The sequence below is a fragment of the Pomacea canaliculata genome, linkage group LG1 (assembly GCF_003073045.1).
Source record: "Pomacea canaliculata isolate SZHN2017 linkage group LG1, ASM307304v1, whole genome shotgun sequence".
Taxonomy (NCBI): Eukaryota; Metazoa; Mollusca; class Gastropoda; order Architaenioglossa; family Ampullariidae; genus Pomacea; species Pomacea canaliculata.
This window is the reverse complement of record NC_037590.1, coordinates 34,351,203-34,376,529: the sequence shown is the minus strand read 5'-3', so window position 1 is coordinate 34,376,529 and position 25,327 is coordinate 34,351,203. Positions and strand designations below refer to the sequence as shown.

At 36.4% G+C, this 25,327-nt stretch overlaps 1 protein-coding gene across 1 annotated transcript in view; it reads left to right on the top strand.

Annotated features, from left to right (window-relative positions):
- Nucleotides 1-20,526, top strand: part of LOC112564183 (zinc finger ZZ-type and EF-hand domain-containing protein 1-like) — a 52,604-nt gene extending 32,078 nt beyond the window's left edge. The window contains exons 46-72 of the mRNA XM_025238832.1: nucleotides 676-739; nucleotides 1,120-1,274; nucleotides 1,613-1,754; nucleotides 2,100-2,154; nucleotides 2,568-2,681; nucleotides 2,974-3,017; nucleotides 3,431-3,655; nucleotides 3,891-4,027; nucleotides 4,852-4,922; nucleotides 5,433-5,514; nucleotides 6,028-6,152; nucleotides 6,504-6,627; nucleotides 6,898-6,951; nucleotides 7,639-7,770; nucleotides 8,041-8,152; nucleotides 8,353-8,540; nucleotides 8,838-9,119; nucleotides 9,442-9,542; nucleotides 11,037-11,078; nucleotides 11,392-11,496; nucleotides 11,964-12,312; nucleotides 12,686-12,879; nucleotides 14,750-14,865; nucleotides 15,213-15,363; nucleotides 15,518-15,878; nucleotides 16,271-16,342; nucleotides 16,764-20,526. Of these exons, the coding sequence (XP_025094617.1) occupies nucleotides 676-739; nucleotides 1,120-1,274; nucleotides 1,613-1,754; nucleotides 2,100-2,154; nucleotides 2,568-2,681; nucleotides 2,974-3,017; nucleotides 3,431-3,655; nucleotides 3,891-4,027; nucleotides 4,852-4,922; nucleotides 5,433-5,514; nucleotides 6,028-6,152; nucleotides 6,504-6,627; nucleotides 6,898-6,951; nucleotides 7,639-7,770; nucleotides 8,041-8,152; nucleotides 8,353-8,540; nucleotides 8,838-9,119; nucleotides 9,442-9,542; nucleotides 11,037-11,078; nucleotides 11,392-11,496; nucleotides 11,964-12,312; nucleotides 12,686-12,879; nucleotides 14,750-14,865; nucleotides 15,213-15,363; nucleotides 15,518-15,878; nucleotides 16,271-16,342; nucleotides 16,764-16,898 (3,732 nt within the window). The 3' untranslated portion in view covers nucleotides 16,899-20,526. The remainder of the gene's footprint in view (nucleotides 1-675; nucleotides 740-1,119; nucleotides 1,275-1,612; nucleotides 1,755-2,099; nucleotides 2,155-2,567; nucleotides 2,682-2,973; nucleotides 3,018-3,430; nucleotides 3,656-3,890; nucleotides 4,028-4,851; nucleotides 4,923-5,432; nucleotides 5,515-6,027; nucleotides 6,153-6,503; nucleotides 6,628-6,897; nucleotides 6,952-7,638; nucleotides 7,771-8,040; nucleotides 8,153-8,352; nucleotides 8,541-8,837; nucleotides 9,120-9,441; nucleotides 9,543-11,036; nucleotides 11,079-11,391; nucleotides 11,497-11,963; nucleotides 12,313-12,685; nucleotides 12,880-14,749; nucleotides 14,866-15,212; nucleotides 15,364-15,517; nucleotides 15,879-16,270; nucleotides 16,343-16,763) is intronic.
- Nucleotides 20,527-25,327: the final 4,801 nt, after the last annotated feature.

The following is a 25,327-nucleotide window of genomic DNA, read 5'->3' as shown; positions in this document are numbered from 1 at the left end:
CGGAGTCAAAAGACTTCTCAAAATCCACAAATGTCATATAGAGTGGCGACTGCCATTCGATGGACTGTTCAGTAATATTTCATAGTGTAGCAATATGGTCTGTGCATGATTTTCTTTGCCGAAAGCCTGCCTGTTCTTGCCTCATCCTCTTGTCGAGGGCATTCTTCAGTCTCTTTAGGATGATTCTGGTCAGCACCTTGCTAGGAATGGACAATATCATATGCCCACGTCAATTGCTGCACTGTTAGGTCGCCTTTTTGGGGTAGCTTTACTAGACAGCCAAGCTTTCAGTCTGCTGGAACTTGCTCCTGTTCCCAAATTTTCTGCAGCAGGGGGTGTAGCATCTCTGCATAGATTTGGCATTCTGTGTATAATTATTTTCATAAATTATTGTACCTTATGTACATACTGCAGCCAAGATGTTCACTTGCCAACATATATTTGGTTTGTAGGTGAGTTTTATGCAATATGTGTGGTGTTATTTGTCTAAAGTCCAGACATTTCCTATGAAATTACAGCCCTTTGCAACAAAAGTTGTGCTTTTTCAAATTTTATATTGCATACATGTTTATTCAGGGATTTTCAGAGAATTTAGCTGGTGAATTAAATGTAATATAAAAGAATAGTAACAAAGTTTTGTTATTTTAAGCAGCAAATAAATATCTTTTTTTGCAGCCATATGATCTGTCTTTTATCAGCGAACTCAAATTGCCAGAATTGTTTTTCACGATGTTGAAAGGTAAACATAGTTATTTAATAGCCTTTCTGTTTTGCTAAATAGCTATTGTACATTAAGATGATCAGAAAGGTGTACGAGAAACAAAATCTAATAAATTATTATAAACCAGAGCAGAAATAAGTGTCTAGATGAATTGGATGATTATTAATAGCTTTTGTGTTTTGTTTTACAAGTACTGTTGCACTGATGTTTTTTGGCTGAATCATTTGATATAAAACAACTATAATTTCCATTCATAAAATGTCTTTTATTTTCTGCAGTTGTAAAAAGTGTGAATTCATTTTGCAAAAGTTTTATGGCAGAACTGTACAATGGTAATAAAGTTGGGATGCATTTTTGTGCTTGAAGAGATTTTTTTTCTTGTATCCTCCTGTCTACAGATACAGTGAAAATGCGTGATGTGACAGTTGGAAGTGAGCAAAAGGAAGAAGAGCTTAAAGACTATGAGCAATGTCTGCACTGGTTTGATGAGTGCTCAAAGGGATTCAGCAACTGGTATAAGAGAGAAGAAGACGCTTCAAAGGAAGAGAAGAAGGTGAACAGATGTCAGTGGATGTAATTCTAGACAGGTTCTATTTGACTAGCATGTGACATGGTATGTTTTCCAGATATTTCAAAGGACTGATGACTGTTAGGAAAAGAAGATTTTGTTTTTTCACGGAAGAGGCTTTTTTTTCATTGGAAGAGTCCTTATGAACATATTTTTAACTATTTATCCTTGTTATATAATCAGTTGGTAGCATTTACTTTTATATTCTGATGGCATTTTCCTTTTATGTCGTTATTTTGTATTCTGCCTGAAGATTTAGACTGAATATTCTGCATAGAAAGTGTTTGATGCAATGGGATAATCCCTATTTGTGTTACGTACAGGCTATCCAGATGTTCATTGCAAGGTTCTCAGACTTGCTAGATGTGGAAATAACTTGTGATGGGTGTGGGAACACATTACCGGGGCGCCGATACCGCTGTGTACAGTGTGTTGACTTGGACCTATGTACAACATGCTTTTCAGGTTGGTGTATTTTTCTACAAGTTGAGTCCTTTATTCATGCACTTAGCTCATGGTTGCCATGGTGTCATCTGTTTGCTGATGTTTGTGTTTCTTGTATTGTCTTCTTTCTTTTGTAGTCTTTCATTAGCAGCACATGGAGCTCCTATCCACACAGAAATGTGCTTTACTAATTCAACTATTTTTTGTTCAAGTAATATAAATATTAATTATTTATTTTATTATTAGCAGACCAAACAGTTTAATGTTGGAATTTCTTCCATTAACACCATTTGGAAAAAATAAAAATTATTTTCAATTTGTTATATGTATATTTTGAAAAATTTAGGTTTCTCTATGTGCACACAGGGGGAGTTAAACCAGAAGGAGAGCACTCTGATGACCATGAGTTTATTCACCTCGTGTAAGAGCTTTTGATGGCTGAGATAATTTAATGTAGAATAATAATGTTCTTGCATTTAATAAACTATATAAGATCATCTTACCTGTCTTCATTCATTTGTTTTTAAAGATTGGTAAGGATGATATCAGTGAAACAAAGAAATTTTTTGTTTACATTTTTTTTTCACTACAGCCACTTTGTTGTTTCTGTCAGCCTGTCCATAAAAAATCATTTGTATTTTTATCTTTCGCAGATTAAATGCATACATTATTTCCCTCAGTATAGAAAGGAATGAGAACCTGAAAGTATTTGTTTTGACTAAGAAAAATCTTGTTTTTCTCTTACTGCCAACATTAGCATGCACTCTCTCACACACACACACACACGTACACACTGTGCAGAATTTATGCAGTATTATGCTTTTGCTCGAGCAGATACAAGTGCAACAAGTGCCAGGCCTTTATAGTTGGAACACGCATTCATTGCAATATCTGTGAAGACTTTGATCTTTGTCTAGGCTGCCATGCCAAGAAAGAATTCCCAACTGGGTAAGAGAGTGCTTAAAACAATAAGTTAAAAATAAGTTCAGAAATAATTATCATCCTTAAAATCTTATTTATACCTAATAATAAATATTGGAATGTGTTTTTGTGCATGTAAACTAATTGAATTTTTGCAGTTGTCCTTTCTGGGTTTTTTTTTCTATGACTTTCTTACGGAAACTCATCATACTATTTATGTCCTGTGTGTTATGATGCTTTTCAGTTTCAGTCCCACATATATAAATAAAGAGGGTTTTCATGGTTAATAATGATTCGTGTAAATCTTCATTGTTTACAGTCATTCAGCATCACACTGTGTGACTGAAATACCTCTTGTGAAATGTAAGTTGTTATTAGTGTGTATTATTTTATTATGTTAGTTATTTATGTAAAGTAAATTCTTCACAGTCTCCTGTCATTAAGGAGTGCTTTTTTTATGACTATGATTATGATTAAGCCTATGACTAGTGTGTCAGAAAGGTGGTGGAATGGGTGAAAAAATGGCTGTGCTGTCAACAGATTATAAATCAGGTTTGGCTGGGAAATGTTAATTTACATTTAAAGAAAGTAAATTCAGTAGGTGATCAGCATTATTGTGGTGCTTAAGTTACACAAGCAAGATTAATGAAGCACAGATGATGTTACTAATTTTCTCTTTGGAGAATACGTTTAACAGAAAAGTCACAGTTATGCTTAAGTCACTACCAGTCTGGGTCTGACTTGTTCAAATATTGTCCTTCATTGTGTTTTCTCAGTAAAGAACTCTCAAGCTTCAGACTCCGTCATCAAGGCCTACATTCACCAACATATCTGGCTTCTCTTCACATCTGTGTGCCTCAGCCTTAGTGACATCATTTACAACACCGACAACTGCATGCACTTCATTGATGCTGATTATATTCGCTTGGCTGCACAGCTCCAGAACCATTGTATTACCATATCTGCCAAGTGTTTAGATTCAGTGCCACTGGAAGCTGAGGGTGAGCAAAAAATTAAATTCGCATTTGTTATTCACTTCTTCTTTACTATTTTTTTGCCATGATATCATGATATAGCCAACCCCTACTTCCTCCACCCTTTTCAGCTTTCCACTGCATATTTGCTGAGAAATTGTGCACATTTTCCTGTCCACTTGTAGGTTTTATCACCAGCCTATGCCATCATTCGTTGTTTGAAGTCTTTGTTCACCTCTCATTCTTGTCTGTGTGTTCTCAGATGTGGTTGTTGATGGCACGCCCAATCTGCGGATGAGCACTTTGCCACTAGAGACAAGGCAGGAAGAATCTTTCGCTACACATTCTCAGGAAAGGATTATGGGATTGCTTGGAGCCATGATACCACCTAAAGACAAAGTAAGAATGATAGTGATGATATCTTTTATATTAAGTGGATGCAAAATTAATAAAGTGTGGTGCAGAATGGTTCTTATTTCTGTTAAACATTTAGACACTGAATTCATTCCCTGAGTTTGTGTGTAGGAAAAAAGTTTCTCCCATCAAGATGGTTCACCACTGTGAATAAAAACATTAAAAATCAGTTTGCTCAACTTGATTGTGAATTGTGTATGCCTTAATACTATGAACTCAACTAATTATTTGTTTGTATGTGTTGATAGGAATTTTTTTGCTCTGAACTTCATGAACCATTTGCTAATGTGCCATAATCTTTGCGGTTACACAGTGGATATGCATTGGTTTAAGCTGTACTAGTAGTATTTTTGTGGGCATTATGCCCCATAAAATAAAGAAGTCATTAAAAAATCAGTAAAGAGTTGGTTAGTCCCAGGTATATTCCCAAGTAAACTACACTGCTATTTGTGAAAGGCAACTAAGAGGCTGCATTATTAAGTGGACCTTTTGAAACTGTTAAGTGGGATCTTGAGATTGAGTAGAATCTCTAAAGCAGCACTTTAATACAGCATATGTGAAGACTGCCCAGCACTTCAGCTGCAGTGCAAAAGCAGATAAAGTCTCTTAAATATAAAATAATAATAAAGAACCAAAAGAATACAAATATGAAAAGATGCTAACATATTGCTGCAGAACAAAAGCAGGTGAAGTCTCAGGTATGGAATAAGGTCCCAGAGAAAATAAATTTGGAGAAATGCTATATTGCTGGATGAAGAACCTAGTTTGTAGATGCTATTATGTCTTGTCTTAACTCTGTTGCTGAACAGGAGGTCTTAACAGAAAATGCTTATCCATTCACCGATTCATATTTTATCAACCTTCTGCTGAGAGTGTACAGGTGAGGATACTTCACATATACCAGTGTTATTCATTGTTGTACTCCAAACCTGTGCATGACTAACATAAGGCCTAGTTTTTGCCTGTGTAAGTAAAAACTGAAGGCTATAGAACTGTAGTGGAACTGATCAGAAAGATCTTCCGATACATTTTCTCTACACGCACAAGTTTTTATTTTTCTGGGAATCACCAAGATAAGGCTGGGGTATAAGATAAGTATCTAAAATTTGACATTTCCTCTGATCAGGTGTCTATTAAAACATTGTCTGCTTGTTGTTTCAGTTGTTCCCTTTGCTATAGAGTTCTGCCAGAGTTTCACTGAAAAAATTACTTTGAAGCAGCTAATGCCTAAAATCTTTGTTAATGCTACTTAATACATCAAAAGACAGTTCCCTACAGATCTGTTGAATGTAGAATGCCAATTTAATACTGTTTTTTACACTAGAGCATAAACTGTCATGAATTATTGAGTCGCAAAGAGGCACCAGAAAAAAAGACGTTGTTTTCTTAGGGGTGACAACGGACATGAGATGAACTCGCAACACCTAGCAATGGGATTGTTGGCTCGTGTTTTGGCTTCCTCAGACATCAAGGTTTGTTAAAATATTTCTCAATAAAATAAACTGAATTTTAAAGGTAGATCATTTGGATGATCAATTGAGAGATTAATGACAACAGAGGCATGATCTATCGCTGAATGTTAAACTGGGGTAAATAACTGCAGTTTGTTCAGGCTTACAATTGGTTGAGTAAATGCGTGAATTAAAGCAAATGAAATTGTAAGAGAGAAAGGGGATAGGCCAAGAAGTTATTGAAGCAAAAATGTAATTACAAGAATGAGGAGATATTTTGTATGCTGTTTAGTGTGGGTGTGTGTGAGTGTTTTGAATGATTGTAAGGTGCATTTAATTCCTTCTTAAAGTGTGTGCTTGGGCACTTTTGAGTATGTGTAGTTACTGCGCTTTGAGTCTGTCTTCAATGGTAGGAAAAGTTGCTAGATAAAGATGTATACAAAATGAGAGCTAACTTCGGTAAAAAATGATAATAAAAGCAGTAATTGCAGTTCTATTAGATGCTGTACATTCAGTGAATGATACCTTTTGCAGACTACTGGAATATCTCTAAAAGAATCAATCCAGACAGGCTCTGAGGAGAATCTAGAGAAGCCAACCAGACCAGGGCAAGAAACAGTTGAACATTTCTTCAATTTTGGAGCCAAATGCCTTGAAACGTAGGTACTTTCTTAAAAAAAAAATGTTGAAATTGGAAAGTTCTTCAGTATGAGTGCTTTTATTGGTGTGATATTCACGAAGAGTAAGGTTTTATCAGCTGCATTTTTTGAAACAAAATGTTGGAGAAAGTGAAGTGGAACTCAAAGTAGAAAGTAAATCCATGAAATGGTTTCTGCAGTTCATACAATAACAGTTCCTGTTTCTCCTGTTGGCTTCTCTCACACACACACACAATCATATGTTAACCAGTTATATGAATCATGTCAGAAAATGTTTGTGTGTTTTTAGCTATGATGGAGGAAGAATATTTAGTTGCTAAATTAAAATTGAGTTTATTAATGTTTTCTCAGTGGTCTTGAGTGGGCATGCTCTGTTGCTCGTCTTTTGGGAACACTGTCCAAGTCGGATGCATGGCAAGAAGCAGTCCATTCTCACATCACTGGTCATATAGAACAGCTTGTGGCATCAAGTGTGGTTAGTTATAACATGAAACAAGCAACTACAATTAAGGTTTCTGTGTGATGGGTTTAGTCTCAATATCCAAATGGGGATGTTAGCATTTGAAGGAATAATTTTTAAAGAAATTTAATTATGTTTAAAAGTAGACTATATGGTAATTAATTGTTCACAAAAAATAATTATAAAATGTTATGGACATTTAAGGAAAGAAAATGTAGTACAAAGAATTTGAAGTATTTTTAATATGCTATGGTAGATACACTGAATTTCCCTTTTATGCCGCAGAAGCCAGATTTGAAAGCAATCTATGCCATGTTTGTTATGGCTGGCTTTCCAGAAGTGAGTACTACCAGTCATGGTTTATACATTTTATTTCTTACATGCCTTTCTCTAACCCAAGATGGGGCCAATATTTGCAAAGATGCCATTTTATGCAGTTTTTAGACAAACTGAATTAATGGTCCTTACACATTATTTCATTGGGGAATATATGATTTATTGGAGATAAACAAATTTAATATCACTAGAATTTAAAAAGTTGGTCCATTACGTTTCATTTAACGGGAAATTAGGTTTTTAAATTTGGCACTTATTTCGGGGTCTGCTTATTTTTCATATTTGTTCAGTTTGTGTGTGTGTGTTTTTCCAGTGTTTATCTGTCCTTCTAAGACCCATTTAAAGGGGTTGGTAAACCATTTAATGGCTGGGTCAGTTATGGGAGATATCCTGCACCACGTGGGGATCAAACCATCTAGTGTGTGTTTGCACGCACCCCTTTTTGCCATTTACATCTGTGCACTAACTATTTTTCTATCTGCTACACTATAACTGTGGGCTTCACTGTGATCTGTGGAGGCTCTTCAGAAAATGCATTTAATCAGGATGCTAACTGAAACTGTTAGATTGGATTTTGAAGTAAAGACACAATATAAATAAAAAAATGGGAAAAAAATACTTTATCCAAGAAAGCACTGTGGGAATACACACATTTGTGCATGCCCTCATTTGAGTGTTTTGTTTGGATAGGTGTTGACAGTAGGAACACTGGTTGAGTACAGCCGCACAACACTTGAAACCAAAAAGGGTGTGGTAATCAAGCACTTTCCTGACAAACATTTGTCTCTCATTGTTGATCGTCGTACTCGCAAGCGATACACAGTGAGTAGTTTTTAGTGAAAGTTCCATGTAAAATATTATTGTAGTTATTTGAAACTTAAGTTGTGTAACATTTATTTTTGTAAAGAGTATATTTTTAGAACATATGTTTAAGTACTTGCTGAAAAACAACTTTGTTAACCACATGTGCAATTTTCATTGCTAGGGAAGGATAAAATGAAATAAGTGAAATTGATAATGAAATTTCGCCCTTTTTGTTTATGCTCAGACAAGCAAGACTTAGCTTTCTCGTAACAAGTACTTTTTTTCCAGGTCAAAGACAGTTTCATCTCATGTCAAAATGAAGTGATTGAGATATGGGAGGATACTCACATTAGTCATTTTACATCTTTTATCATGGAAGCAGTTGCAAGGATACGTGGTGGTGAGTTCTGTTGTCATAAATTTTCTGCTTGATACCTAAATTGTTTTGTTACCCAATCTGTGCATTTCACACCTTTTAATACTACTGCAAATTTTGGTGAGAAAAGGAAGATTAAGCTTCAGTTTGTGTAAAAATTGATGCTTATCCTAGATTTACAGAAGAAATATGTTGATTACATTCCCATTGTTTTGCTGATACAGGTGAAGAATCCTCGGTAGAAAGTTTATGGATGCTAGCATTGGTGCTGAAGGCATTGAACAGCTGGCTGAAGTCAAACAAGATCTTTGCTGTCCCTTGTGTCTTTCGTGCAGAGTTTATTCAGAGCTTAGTTTCCATTGCCAGCAAAGGCACTGGCCTTAGTCAGCAGTGGCTTCTTAAGGATCTTGAGGTATGATATATTCAGTGGAAGGATGTAAAGGAGACAAAAGAAATGATGTGCATAGTGTAGTGTTAAAATTCATCGAGAATCCCAACATCTTTAACTTCTAATGTTTCTCTGCAATATACAACTCTTCAAAATAAAAATGTTACTGCATAAAATAAATCCTGTTTTTGTCTCTCATACTTATGTTATTTGCATTTTTGAAGAAATTATTTCAGGGCATTGCGTTGCCACCTTTGTTACTTCAGAACATAAGAGGGTTTGCATCAGTTTTACATTAGCATGCACATTTTTATGATGAAGGTCCTATCACTGATGCTGTATAGTCAGGAGGAACAGCCACCAGGCAACAAGAAATCTAAACTCACCAAAAAGGACATGGAGGGAAAGAAAATGGCAGATAAGCAAGCAAAAGAAAGTGATACAGGTGAAGATGAAGAAGAAGATAATGATGACAATGAGGAAGAAGAAGAAGATGAAAGGTTTGATGAAGACATCTCATCATCATCCTTGTCATGGGAAGATGAAGATGAAACAAAAGTTCTTTTTGGAAAGCTAGACGAGAAAACAAAACGCCTGTTTGAAGTGAGTGTTTGACAAGTTTCCTTATTTTTTGATAAATGTTAACTTTCAAATCATACTGAAAAGATGCTGCTAGCTCTAAAAGTTCAAGTATTACAACTCTAAATTGGTTTAAAGAGTAGTAAAAGTAAGCTGTATGCTCTTTACTGAAATATATTTTCTTTCAAGTTTTTTTGGTGTCATTTATTAGAGAAAATGTCTGCTGAAATTAGTTTAAGTGCATGGACTACAGCTAGAGAGTACGATGAAAGGAAGTTTTAGAGACTGTTGAGAATAAAATTGACATGCCTTGAGAGTCACTGAGTGTGAACTGTGGCTATTGCAGGCTCTACACCATGATCTGAAAGTTCCTATGGCAGTGCTTCGTGTTATGTATGAGATGAACGAAGGCAACTTGGAAGCTGTGATAAAGGCTATCATGGAAAAGTAAGTATATGGTGACTGGAGAGAAAGGGGCAAACATTTGAATGTTGTATTCAGCTCTTAACACCTTGTGCTTGATGCCCAAACACATTCTAGTGTCTTTTTATGTCACTTTTTTATCATTTCTGAAATAAAAATAGCTTTTACAAAACATCAGTTCATCAAAAGACGTCTCTAACCATAATGAGACATCAGTTTCTGTTGAACAACAGTCTTCACCCTACCACCTTGATATTCATAATTTGTCAAGCATAGTGTTAGAAAAGTGAGGGTGAAGCACTCTCCAAGTGATGTGTATGTCAGTTACTGTAACTGATTCATCTTTGTGCATTGGGAGTCTTAGGAACAGTTTAAAATCTGTTTCATTTCATTTCCAACCTTTGCAGCGTGACTAGAGTAATGGCCCCTCATACACTGACTACCTCAGAGCTGGTGAAGTGAGCCGTAAACTCTTATCATAAGAATTTTCCTTAGAGACTGAAACCAGGTCATATACAATGAAAATAACATGTAATACTAATAATAAATAGAAGTTTACTTGTATAGCACCTTATTCTGCTTTTTTGACAAGCTCAGGGCATTTCACAAATGACAACAGGTAGTGTGACATCAAAATAAGGTGACGACAAAACAATGTAGGTTTTTAGAGCAGACTGTGTACTTCACGCCAAAGGGCAACATCTACATACATTAGAAGCTTCCATCCGCAGCCCAAATATCAAGCAAATCATACAAGCTGGACTGCACTCCATAGCAAATGCAGTTCCAAATAGCATATCCAACAGACAGCACCAGTCGCACTGGAGCAATGTATGAGCCCCAGCACACCCAAAAGTTCACCGAGCAACGGTCAAGCAAACATGAAGCCCACAGAACCACGGCGATCATGGTCTGTACATCAGAAAGGAACGGAAGCCACCGAAATGAAAAAGGCACCACATTCCAAACACATGATGACAGGCACGTCAAAAACATACACAATCACAAGTCCAACAGGAAGATGTCAGATAAGACAAAAATACCACAGAACTGTGACCCCTCCAGTCAGTCAGGTGAAGGATCATCACTATATTTAATACTAAACAAAATATACAGTAGAATGTACAAATCATTAAGTGACCTTTATGGTGTTGATAGTGATCAACTGTAGCAGGCAACTTTGCCTCTTGTGTGGTGTGAAATCCACCATGACATTCTCTAAACAACATGCACTAAAAACATCTCTTTCAAGAGCAGTACAGATTCATGAAACTCTCAACCCTTAATGTTTGCTACCTGTTTCCTCTTTTCGTCTTGTGTTTTGTCTGTTATTACTTATCAGTACTTCTGTTTATCCTTCCATTCAACATATGCTTTTCTTGTCTTATTTTTGTCCCAAGCACAGAGTGTGATCATGCACTGCATAAATCACATATTATTAATATTGGAATGAACAGTTTTGTTCGTTGAATAAGGCAAAGGAATCTTTGTGATCTTTCTCTCCATATTGTGTTTCAGCTTTGAAAATTCTGAAGAAATTGCATCTTTGATAGAAAAATGGTGAGCGTGTTTATAAGAAAGTTTTGGTATCTGATCATCCGACAGAATATGGATAAGTTTAGGACACAGAGACTAAAATTAATCATTTTTGTGTCATAACCAAAGCAAGTCTGAAGACTGCATTTGCTGTTACAAAAATAGAATTTAAAGGCTGGAGGCTGAATGAGGAAGGAGTTTATTGTTACCATTGTATTGATTGCCCATTTTCATGTATCTTGTTAGAACAGAATCTTGTTAGATGATTTTGAAGAATGTATATGAAGAAAACGCTCTAAAAGCTATGTGCTAAATGTATTCTTTCTTTTAACTACAGGAAAGGAGGGGGTGTTGTAGGCAGCAAATCTGGGGAAAAGCAGTCACAGGATAGGATAATAGACACTGGTATCCACTTCCACCCTCTTCTTACACGCACTGGGAGGTCAGTAATTTTACATTTGACCTTTTGTTTCCTTGTGCTTTGAAAACTGGTGTATTTTTATTATGGATAACCCTGTTTACCAAGCCTTTTAATGCTCCATTACTCCTGTAATATGATAATTTTCATTATGGCTGGGTAGGATTCTCTGCATGAGAACGACTTTGTTTCCTCAGCCATGTTTAAAATCTTCTGCATTCAAATGTTAGTGTAGTCATGGGTGTTACATGAAGATTTTAATGCTGTTAATGAAGTTCTTTTTAATCTCACCATTTGTCTCTTAGATCTGTTGCATTAGACCACACAGTAGATGAGGCTGCACATGTTATTAAAGAGCTTTGTTTAAATTCATCATGCCCAACAAGACAGTGCTTGTGATGAACAACAAGCGGCTTAAATTTAAATTTTGCATGGTCTCTGAAGAAAGATTACGTGGTGATGAAAGTGATAGCATTTAAAATATTTGACAGCGGACCTTCAGCTGCAAAAGAGGAAACTGGAGAGACACACCAAGATCTCTTTCTGCCATCAGATCGACTTGCAGGGGAAATAAGTGAGCAGCGCCGCACAAGGAGTGGTGAGCTTCTGAAGAAGGAACTTCAGAAACATGGACGCTTTGCTTCGCGTGATTATCTTGCACGGATAAACATGGCCATGGCAGTGTTGTATGCCCGACATGTTTTAACAGGACTGTTAGCTCACTGGCCTCAAGATGGCCCTGTGATAAATGCAACTCTTCTAGGCTGTAGAGAGGTGGCACACATGCCCTGTGTCCTTGACCTCCTTTATAAGTCAGAGAATAAAGAGTTTTTTTGCAGGGTAAGTCAGTACATATTTGTAATTTTAATACCTGAATAAAATACTGAATATAAAAATTCAATTATTTGAACATGAAAAAGAAAATTGATTAATTTGTCTTTTGATTGGAAAGATTTTAAGGTAAAATGGTGCTGTCTACAGTTTAAAGTAAATTGGGTGCCTGTGATGAAAAGTCAGAGGTATCCAATGTAGGAGATGGAGTTTCTATTATTTGAACATGGTAAAGAAAATTAATGTCTTTGACAGTGAAGGTTTTAAGAGAATGTGGTGCTCTGTCATAGTTATTGTCTACTAAAGTCATCAAAGGAAACAAGTGTAGGTACATTTTTCATGTTCAGATTTGTGGGACGAAAAATGTAACTGTTACATGCAGGTGGTGCAGAAAGTGATCCTTCATTGTGACCCAAACAGCCTCATTCCCATCGCCTACACAGCCAGCCAGTTCATGGAGGAGGTGACCATGTCAGCAGTAGTAAGAGAGAGCACTCACAACTACACAAGTGGACATCCAGTGGAGAAGATACAGCTGCCAGGGGCTTCTTTTTTAACCATCACCTTTGACACCAAGTAAGACAAACACTGCAAAACCAGTTGTCTGTGAAAAGTACCTACATGCTTTTGTTTCTGATAAGCATGTAGACTAGTGGTGCCCAACCTTTTCTCGCCCGAGGGCCGAACATGGCGGTTTTGCTAGAATCATGGTGTTAAAAATGAAATTATGTTGTGTCTGCATGGTTAAAAAAAATGAGCAGGCTGCATTGCGGGCCTTTGGTTGGGCCCCCCTGATTCTGCCATTTTCTTCTCTCTTTTTTTTTTTTTTTTGGAGTAAGAATTATCTCATTGTCATGGGAGGGGCGGGAAGCAGCTAACCAAGTATTTAGAGCACTGGCATCTGAACTGAGAGATGCCCCAGTTTGATATCTGTGTGGCACAGCAAACTTTTCTCCATCAACCCAGCTGTCGGGAATGAAAAATGGGTACCTGACTTCATGGAGGGTTGGGGAAGATAAAGCAGTGAAAGTACAATACAATGTTATTGATCCCCTACATGGACCCAACTGGGAAGGGACGCCCAAAACTGGATCCGATGACGTGGTGTAGTTGTGGCCAACTGGGGGTGTAAAGGAATAAGAATAAGAATTACTGATCTCCAGGGGCAATTCAAGATAGTGCTCATACTAGCAGTGATGTATAGATATACATGATATAAAAGATATAATATAAATTTCACACACACCCATTCTCTCTCTCACACACATACACATATTCCTAACAAGAGGAGGTACAGTTGCCATCTCAGGCTAGTACAAGATAATGGCCAGTAGAGTTATCAAGTGAATGGCACGTGGAATGAATGAGTTGCTGTGATGATTGGTTCTGCATACCGGCATCACATACCTACAGCTAGACCGCAAGATAAAAAACTCTCATGCCAACACATGATCAGAAATAGGATGCGTGATGCCTTCCTGAGGATTGGCTGATGACAAAAGGCTGCCAGATCCCTCTGCCTGGTTCCGGTGATCTTGGAACAGATATTAACAAAGGAGACTTCTTTGTTCCTGTTCTCTAGGGAGAGGCTGTGGAACCAAAAGATGGAAGAAAAAGTGATGAGACTTTCAATGTAGGACTAATAGAACTGAGTGAGAATGACAGAGCTGACTGAGCTAACAGAGAAAGATTTGTGTTTCCAGAGGAGGTACAGATGTTGTTGGCTTTTACAGAGGATCATGTCAATATTAATGTCCCATTTAAGATTGTTATCAAAGATAGTACCTAGATATTTGTAAGAGTTGACTACCTTAATGGCATCATAATGGATAATACTGATGACTGCCTCAGGCCTGTTGCCTGTTCATCCGAAAGTTAAAAATCATTTCCTAAGTCTTTGAGACATTCAAGACAAAAAAGTGTTCGTCACACCAGCGAACAAAGTCAGGAAGAGTGCCACTATGATCATGTTCGCTATTATACAAAAGAGACAGTAAGGCAGAGTCATCAGCAAATTTTACAAGAAAGTTCCTATCTGTAGTGCTTCTACAACTGTTATTATACTGTATGAACAGTAATGGAGACAAGCAGCAGCCTTGAGGGGAACCGATACAGGTGACAACAGGATCTGAGAGAAGACCGTTAACAGAAACTCTCTGTTACCTGTTTGATAAAAAGTCCAGGATCCTGAGAGTTTATTGGTGAGGTAGATGGAATCTGCACAGTGTTAAAAGCAGAAGAAAAAATCAGCGAAGAGAAATCTGGCATGAGCTCTGGGTTTCTCCAGATGTTTGTACAGAGTATTTAAGTATAAACAGCTTAGCATCATTATGTGGATGAAAAGGAACTTCGGCTAGTTAGCAAAATGGAATTTTATTTGTGCTAACATCTAACTCCAATTATTGTAGTATTAAGAAAGTCTTTTACCTTTGTGTCATTCCCACAGATGTTCTACAGCAGAAGATACAGATATTCTCCAGTTCTCCACCTCAGAAGATATGTCAACAGATGTGCATGCTTTTAGTGGGTCAAAACCTCGTTGGAGCAGTTTTCAAGTTCCAGGTGAGGCTGCTGTCATATTCTCTCATCCTTACTAAACAATATTAATGCCAGTTTGGGGAAATGCAGCAAGTAGCTGTGAGTTTCACTTCTTTAATCTACAAAGAGATATTTTGTAAAATTTTTCTGTCATTGTAAAAAACTGTAAGAAAAGCAATTTGAAGACAATTCACTTGATTGAATTTCAGTTTTTACTTTATGAGAAATGAAATTCTTATAATTCATGTTTGGGATTCATATTGCATTGTTGTTTTAGAATTTCTTTTTTCATCTTAAAAAAGAAGAATTAAAATCAGAATACTTTCACTCCTACAACCTGCATGAAAATAAACGTGATAAACATTGTTTAGGGGACATGGTTTACTTCAAGTTTATCATGGAAGGTGACCACTTATCATCACCCTATTGGGGTTACAAGTTCACAGTGACTGCTGGCACAAGAGACAGTTTTGAGACTGGTTACACCGTTCTAGAATCCATTTTGTCCTCTCCTGTGGTGGTGTGAGTATTCGTACTAATACCTACAGTAGCGCTAAGTATTATTGCATATTTATTGCAGAACAGTTTATGACTCAGAAAGAGATTCATGGATCCATGCAAATACTGCAACATAATCTAACAGATGATTTAAATATTTATTTATATTTTGTCCCAGCTCTTTGCCTCTGGGTGATCTTTGGCAGAGCCTGGCTTACGTGGCTTGCAAACAAACATCAAACCAACGCCTGAAAGCCATTCAGCTTCTGCTGCGCATTGTTGCCACCCAGAGAGATTGCCTCTCAGCAACTCATCCGAAGACCCCTCCATCTCCTGGTCACAAAAATGATTTTCTTTCTCTTCCTCCTCCCCTTGATCCCACACCACCACCCCGGCTGCAGACTGACCTTAGCTTGCTCAGGCCACTTTGGGTTCTTTACAATAAGATGACAGGTGGAAAAGAAGACTGCCACACCATGCAGCAGTCTGTTGTTCGTGCCCTGACTGAGCTCTTCCTTCAAGTAGAAAACCTGGCTCTCGTAAGGAATTTTTGGCATCTGTTGAAGACACTTGTATGTTTTTTCAGTTTGTATTTTTTTCATTTCCACGTTGGTTTTCAGAGAAGCAAAACTGCATTTTTAAATCATACTCTAACATACTTTACAGAAGCATTGTTATGATTGTCAGTGAATAAATATCAGTTTCTTGAAAGTTGTTTTATGATGTGCTCAGTTTAATTTTGTGCACTGTTCTGGACTGTGAAAATAGACTAAGCATCCAGATGTATATTTTGCATCAATACTTTAAATTGATTTTATTTGCATTAAAAATTTGAATTGCATAAGATAATGCACATAACATAATGCACCATTTTGGGTGAATTTTGAAGTTGAGGGTCATCTTTTATTTTACTATTATTTGTGTTGGACAGGAGGCAGGTATTGTCAACACTTACTTGGCATCTATGGCAGACATCAATGATATTAAGACAAGTTTAGAACAGGTATCCAGTGCTAAATGTTAATCTTTAAAAGATATTCTTTTGTGAAAATTCATTGCAGTGAAATTTAGATGATACACATTGGCAAACTTTCTTGCACAAATTGGTACTGTACACTCGCACTACAGGACTATTTAAAAATATTGTTTGCCATCTTTGAGCCATTGTTAACTATCTCCATGTATCAGGCTTCTTATGAATTTTTTTTTTTTAAAACTGATCTATATCTGGAAAAAATCTTTTAAGCATGTAAATACTATTGCCAAGGTTGGCCATAAAAAAATGTTAGAGTGCTGACTGTGTGAGTTCAGTTGTGATAGCTTTCCGTCTGATCACTTATAATAAAATGCATAGACTTCCTGAAGCGACAAACAGTAGGGTTTTCAGTTAAGAGCTAACCTTCTTCTATTGTACTGTGTTGCAGGGTCTGATGAATATAGCTATAGTGAGCATGGCTGCATGTGTGCAGAACACAGCAACTGAATTCTTTGAAAAAAAGGGATTATCCATGAGCCAGCAGGCATCTAGGACTGCTGGGACTCCAAGCAAAGAGCTATAGGCTTTCCTTATTACATTCTTCATCATTTTCATCTTATGCATGCCTTTGATTCAGAACCTGTTATTTGCATATGTGTTAATCGTAGGCTTGATGGCAGAAACATTGATGACTTCATTACAAAAAAAAAAAGTTAGCAAATTCATGGAGACAATTATATGGAATCTACAAGAGTCACTGGACTACTTTCTACTAGGCCATAAGAGTGAAGTGAATATGCCAGCATTGACTACTGCATTACATAACAGGTATAAATGTGTGGGGACAGGCTGATAGTAAGAGTTACATTGTATACTTATTGCCAGGACATCAGAGATCACATGTTCATTCTTTTGATTCTTAAGCATCACCTATCCATGTTTGTCCTTATAGAATGCATCATAGATGGTGACAGTAAGGTGGCAATGTATTCATCCATATTCCTTTGGATTAATTCAACAGATAATTTTTCAGTGATGGGGATTTAAGAAAATGGTGAATGAGAAAAGCACTTGGTTTTTAATGTAGTTCAGGATGCTGAAACTAAAAGTTGAAAAAATTGTGTATGCATATAAAGTGTACTGATAAGATGTGGCTTGTACATGGTTTAGCTGATTTGTTATATGAGACCTTTTAATCTATACATTTCCCTTATTTTCTTCGGAAAATGAAGCAAAATACTGATTTTCACTAGGTAATGTGGAACAGAAAATGCTCATTATCAGTAGAAGATATGGAGAATATATTCACTTAATTCTGATTTTTCAATAATTTTTTTAAAATGAAGACTGAATTTCCCACTGTGTGAAAAAGGGAAATCAAGAGTGGTGATGCTATTAGAACCCTTAGAAATCAGTGAAAGCTAATCATCATGACAGTATTTATTGAAAGAGAATGAGAGAGAGAGAGATTCCTAATACTCCCTGAGATTTTTTAACTTTGAGATTTGACATATCTAGAAAACAATCCATGCTGCAGGCTCATGATTTATGTTAATTCAAACATATTTTATAAACTGTAAAAAATTTCTGTGGGAATAAAGATTTTCTATGTATTTTTTCATTTTAAATGTTTGTGAAATAATGTGCATCAATTGATCTCAGTTCTCTTTAGGCTATCAAGAGCTGATTAATACCTAATAATAACATATTTTAGAAGATATTTTAGAAGTGTAACATTGAAATAGTAATCAGATGGGTGTATATTTTTTTTATTTGTAAAGAAAAAGTTTAATTTAGAAAAAAGGTGGAGCTAGGCATGAGATGTTAACAAAGTTAAATGTCTGTAAAGCAAAATGTGTGTTCTGAACACAGGATTCACAATTTGTTTGGGCAAACTTGATGTCTTTAGCAGCTTGTAGGTTTACAATATACCATATCTGCTAAGTACTGGTATCTAAAGGAAAAAGAAAGATAATTTATAATATATATGTGATATGCATTCTCTTTTTAAAAAAAATCTTATTCCTTGTCCAACCTTGCTCTTTAATTCATGTTAATGTGTGATGAAACTGTGTTTTTATGTTATGTTTACATTGTATATTCAGGGGAGCAGGTTTTGCTTTTCAGCTATCGAATCAGCAAATATGGCTGGTCATTGAAGTTGTTGTGGTCATTATCACAGCAGGGATTTTATTTCATTTTATTTTAATATTTTGTTCCATCATCAAAGCTTCATCAGACTGTTATATACAAAAGTTTTCACTTTGAAATTACAGTAAAAAGAATGTGAACTCGTTTAAACCAAGCCAAGGTGATATTTTGATGTAATTTATGATATGTGAAGTTAGACTGTAACTTACTGCCATAGGAACTTGTCTCCTTTTCTGATCGAATTCCGCACTTTTCTTTTTTGTTCTTCCTATATGTTGCTGATAAGTCTTGTGGCTTCCATTAATGAGATTACCCACAGGAAATGTGAATAACATTAGCTTTTTTCTATTCTTGTGTTTTCTGGACTTTCTCACTAAACTCGTATGAAATATTTAATACCAACTTTTTAAAAAAAGTTTTGGAATTCATTTATTGGGTGTGCCCAACTCATCTTAAACCATCAAAAATTGCTTATAAAATAAGACCACATCAGATAGTTGTGCCAAAAAGCATTTTGAGATATTCTGAGGGTCAGACACTGTGGCTGTGGCACCTCCATGTCTTCTCAGACTGCATTATAGTTATCGATGTAATGTTCTTGCTTGTATACTGTTGCACTTTTTTTTATGTATTTGCATCATATGCTTTAGTTTGTGACTTTCCCAGGAGTATTTCACTATTCTGTTGTTCTTTATTTATGTGGTTGTGCTGGTTGAATCCAAGAATAGAAAATAGGCATGAAAAAAGTAATTGCTAAGATAATGAAAGTGTATTAACCATATAACTGAGGTACTAAATTTACAATTGCTGGATGCCAATGCTATGTTTTAAAAGATGGAGAAGCAGTTATATGTTTAAAAAAAGTTTTATTCCAGAGAATCTGTCTGAAGGCACTGTAGAAGGAAAATAAAATTCAAACTCTCCGGGCATTTTCAGCAATGCTACTTCTGAAATTAAAGTAAAATTCGAAGATAATGCCACAAAGAATAGCAATAGTTTTTGGTAATGAGTTGCAGACATACATCAACATTGATCAGAGAGAATTGCATTCCAAAAGAGAAGTGGTAGGGGTGAGGGATTGAAGAATCTCATCACTTGGTCTTACCTAAGCTCACTTGAATGTCGTACTTTTTGAAGTTTGTCTCAGTCGTATTTTAATAAAGGAACTGTTTATATCTGAGGATAGAGGAGATAGTTATCTGTGAATCTCACACAGGTGATCCTACTTCCTGTTTTAAACAATCTGGCTGTGAAAATGTTCAGAATGTTAATGACAACTTTGGTATCCTTAGTGATACATCTATATATATATATCTTTTTGTGCTAGAAACAGTGTAACTAGTTTCTGTGATACCAGTTAACATGTTTCAAAATAGGTTTACTTGACATCCTGGTTACATCAGCTATGCATGATTTCTGGTATTTTGTGTGCCAGTTTAGTTTAAACTATATTTCTTTATTTTCATCCTTCAGCAAAAGCAGAACTGTGATTAGTCACAAATGAAGGAATGAAAGAGTTTGCCTTAGGTGGTGCTTCTGAAGTTTTTCCCAGGATTTTTGCCCTCACATAGTTGGCATCACAGACGCTGAATTTCTTATTAAAACATACCTCAGAAATGATTGTAAGCCATTAAATTTGATAATATAAATCTTACAAATGAAAGGGGGACTTTTGTAATGCCTGTGTAAAACAACCAGCAAAATTCAGTAGACATATAATATACCATACCAGCCGTCTAGCATGTGCATGAAAGTTTTGATGGTTTGGAGTTCTTTTAAATGGAAGGAGTAAGTGAAAAAGAACAATGAAGGATTTATGAAACCTTCATTGCAGGAAATAAAGTTGTGTTTGCCTCTAAGGCAGACTGGTTTCTCATGAAATCGACATTATTGACACAAATATTAAGGAAAGTGTGGTTTTAAAGGTAACATAGTTAAAATTGTTTGTCCTAGAGCAGTGATGCCCAACCTTTTTCGGCCTGAGGGCCATATCCATTTCAGACAGCCGTGTCGCGGGCCATATCCATTTCGGACAGCCGTGTCGTGGGCCACTTCACCGCAAAAATACAAAAAGTAAAAAAAAAATAGAGCAGATACCATTTTTTATTAGAAACAAGTTGTACTTACCATTAATTATGTACTAATTAGTGGGATATTTAAAGTTGTTTTCCCGAAACCAACTTCTGAATGTCCGGCCTGCATCGTAGAGACACCAAGTCAGAGCACTGACTCGAAATGTTCGTCCATCGAAAAAAAGATTGAGAGACGCCCCTACGTGGGGATAAATACTTCTTCTTCCTTTTTTTCGTTTTTTTTAAGGTCTTCTTTTATTACTAACATGCCGATTTCCTGCACTGTGGGCAGAAGTTTCGCGGGCCGGATATGGCCCGCGGGCCGTAGGTTGTGCATCCCTGTCCTAGAGGTTAGACTCCCAGTAAAACAAGTAATTGAGTTATGTAAGTTTGCTTTGGAAATTTGTTTTTAAATGCGAAAGAGTGGATGGCAACATAAAGTCACCTTTTCAAATGATGAGTTTTTTTAAAGCTATCAGGAAAAAAAAATTTGTTTCCTCTAGTTTTTATATTTGTTGCAGTCAACTTGTATCGAAATGTTGAGGGCTTTGTCTTTGCTCATATTGTTTGCTCATTCACTATATGCCATTAAGTAAAGATGAAACACAGTGTGCACTCTTTTAAAATCTTATTAGGTAAGGCTTATGTTTGAGGAACATTTATTGGATTTTTATGTGTAATTTATAAAGAAAGGGAGAATGTGAAACAAGGTTTAATATTTCATATGCCTTTTGTTTTTCATGTCCAAGGGTGCTAAGTAAAGAACTTTTTGATATTTTGTTAATCTTTTTCTGTTTTCTGATGCTGTTGGTTGTAGTCTTTTGTCACAGGAAAGCTGAATTGTGGCAACAATTGAGTCTTTACAGATGATTTTGTATGTGAAAATGCCATAGAGTGTTATTTGAAAATTCACTTTACCACCGATTAATTATTATTGGTAGAGTAGAACAGCATCTGCTGAATTTCTTACAGCATAATATCGAGAATGACAAAAGATAAGTCTTGTAATTAAATTAGTTTGTTAATTGGGGGATTTCACCTTCTTTCATACCTTTAAAAAAATCTAATCCTGTTTAAATCTTCAGTGTCATAAAGTATCAGGATTTCTTGATATATTTTTTCATGCGGTATTTATGTTTTATGATGAAAGAATTGGAAGCTGAAAAACTTTATGAACGTCATTTTTTGGCTTGAAAATCTTTTATGCGTGTTTTCGATCTAACAAAAGTATAACTGGTTTACATGATTGCAGTCTGTTTTAAGTGAGTGAAAGGCCCAGAGAGAGATGGTAGAATTAGCAGGAAAAGGGCTGAGGAGGACTACTTTCTGTTGTATCTTCTGAATTTTACTTTTAATTGATATTATTTTTTTTTAAAATATGGAATAAACCTCAAGTTTCTTAATTCAGTATAACACTGTGGAATTCATGCGTTTCTGGGAAATGGTGGGGAGACTGTGGGTGGGATGTGAGTACAGGAATCATGTTCTTAGTACTGAATTAATGCAATGTTATTTAGTTGTGTTTTCTTAAATGCGTGAGTAAATTTTCTACTTTGAATTTATTATTATAATTTATTATTCAGTGCATGTGTGCGTGCAGTCACTGGTCATTTTGCTGCAAGACCATATCACCCCACCCTGAGTCAAATATCCCATTTATGACCATACCATCCCAACTGCAAAAGTCAGATCATCCCAGGCCCAAAAGAATTGATCACCATTGGCATAACTAGCTATTAATGTCAAATATTACCAACAGAGCTACATGTCATTTAAACACTATACATACGCAGCTGCCTTTTTCGAACAGAACCATTTGAACAAGTTCAGCCACCATTTTAACTAAGCAAAAATTGCAATGCATATCCAGAGATGCATAAATGCGATTAATTTTTTAAAAAGGTTTTATATTTATTATTTTGTTTAGAGATTTGCATTAAATGTATTCTCTTCTTCTATTTCTGTCTGTTGCTATGTCTCATATAACTGTTGTGATATATTAATTTTGGTCTGTGTTTGAAGATGGGCTATTTTGAATATCATTGACACTTTTGTGCATTATGTCTACTCAGCAGTTGAGAAATGTACCATATAAAGCACTTATTATAATATATAGAGGTATTGACGTTCAGGTATTCATTTAGCTTGATGCGCATCTTGCTACAATAGTGTGCTGATGCCACTGTGTTTGGGTGTGAAACCCACTTCTAAAGAATCATGATGTTAAGCATTCAGAAAACAGTAGATTTGACATGTGTACAGACCTCTCTCTGCGCTCATCTGTGAATGTTTCAATGTGTTTATCAACATATGTAGACGAGAAAAGGTTCTCTCATTTTTTTAGGTGTACAAATAGTAGTGATGGCGTCTTGGAGTGGGTGCGTGTGAATGTGACTAGTATTTGTTGAGTAAGTGACAGCCATCTTCAACACATTTTCTTTGTATAATCTCACTTCGCAAATAAAACAATTCTTCAGATGTACTGATAGCTTTTATAAAGGCTTTAGATTTGGAGTAATCCATGAAAGTAGACTTAATGATAAACAGTAAAAATAAAACAATAACATGCAAGGTATCTAAGGTATGTCATTATGACGAAGAACATGAAACTTGAGTGGGTAGATTGAATACAACCAGCATATATGCATACCTTTTGTGTCCAACCCACGTATGGTCTAGGACTCTACACAATATGACCCCAAACCACATCAACCTTGGCGCAGCTTGCTATGCCTCTCTTATTATGTACCATTTACTCAACAAAATTTATTATCAAAAAGAGAAACATTTATACCAAAGATGTGCTCTTTTCAATCAAATCGACCCATATAAAAACCACATCGGTTAAGTCCGCCCATGTCCCCAAAGCGAATAAATCACAACTGACACAAGTGAAATACTGACAACAGAGCCATGAATTGCTTGAGCACTCTACAAACATAAAAGGCAAATTTGTCCCAAGATTGATGCTGTCCTAATTCGTTTCAGCTGTGTGATTTCTGAATGTTACTGTGCGAATTAATATAGCTCCTACGTGTAAGCCTAAACCATGAATGTATTAGAGCCGATTCGATGCAGCGGATATTAATATGTTGTGGTATTGTTGTGGTTCCATGTAACCAACACGTCGCTCACTGATGGCTACGTAGGGTGGGCTAGTAGTACCAGAAACAACACAGAGATCGAATTTCCACTGAAGTTTTTATTTCAGTTTTCGCTCGGCAGCTGACCTGTTTTCTCTCTTAGACCTTTTGTGAATTCGGAAGAGAGAGAGAAGGCAGGTCAGCCGCCGAGCGAAAACTTAAATAAAAACTTCAGTGGAAATTCGATCTCTTTGTTGTTTCTGGTACGACTAGCCCACCCTACGTAGCCATCAGTGAGCGACGTGTTGGTTACATTTCTGGCGCCCAATGTAGGGCTATAGCTAGTTGTACTAGAGTAACTTTAATTCCTCGGCAGACACCATGGCTGACTGCAGCACAACCAGCACCGGAGCAGTACGTAGGTGAAGATAACATCGTTGAAAAACTTCGCCGCCAGTTGGAAGAGCTCCGGTCAGAATATGTGAGAAACAAATAAAGCAACGAGACCGATACATGTGCAATTACAACTGCCCGTTTTCCAACCAAGAATATCGTTCTAAGCGAGGTGTGCGTCTTGTTGTAAGGACAGAACCGAACTCTCAACGAGAGCCTATGGTCTGTGCATACTACAAAATTAAATTTAACAGTTGAGAAACACATAAAATTTTTAGGTTCAAATTATTACAGCTTGCAAAGAGATGTGGATAGCGGACTATTTTATTTCGATATCACTGCGCGAGTGGGTGTTTGATCGTCTGCTAAAGAGTAACTACAAGTAACTACAAGTAAAATTTAAATAAAAATAACATGAAAAAGCTAAGCACATACAGCTATATATTTATTTTTGGTTATGATAAAAAAATACCACAAAAATGTCTGCTAAATCATTCAGCAACACTAGAAAACCCAGCGTCTGCATTCCTCGCTTGGAACGATATTCTTGGTTGGAAAATTTGTCTCGCTACATGGGCAGTTCAAGGTCGGCTACTACGAACTAAGCCAGCGTGGGAAAGGGGCAGCGTCGCTCGACGCCGACTTTACAACAAACATGCAATTACATACTCAGTACACTTCTAGAGTGCTACATCCATATATACAGAGTTGCCTCTGGGATAAATGAAGTCTTATAACAACTATAGAGGCAAATTACACAACCAGAGAGAGAATCTCACAATTTTGCGTAAAAGTGATAATCTCTTACTTTTTTTTAAAAAAGTCCTCTGGTTTAATTACTTCTTTTTCGTTTTGGTGGTTTTTAATTATATCAAAAGATGACTCGTTTTGCACGCGGTTGCAATCAACATAAACCTAATAAAAGCCGAACACTCTGGATGGCTTAACACGATAAAATGCAGTAGGTTGGTTGCTTTGGCAGAAAAATGCTCCCACCGAGAGATGATTTTGCACTTTGAGGGAACTGGAGAAAACAGATGAACAGAAATGAGGTCTGAACGGCATCTCATTGCCGTGGTGACAAGCGAATGTTTGAAACCACTACGTACACTACTGACGCCCCAGCATAGTACGTAAGTTTTTTTTCCCCTCTGATGTTTTTTGTTTTGATTTATTGCAGTTATAAAACTTCCGCTCGCTGACAGCGATGTATAACACAACGAGCAGCGAATCGGTGCTGTACAAATTGGCGCCTTCTGCGCACATGACCGCCAAAAAAATAAGTTAATGTCAAAAAAATATGGCTGGATTAA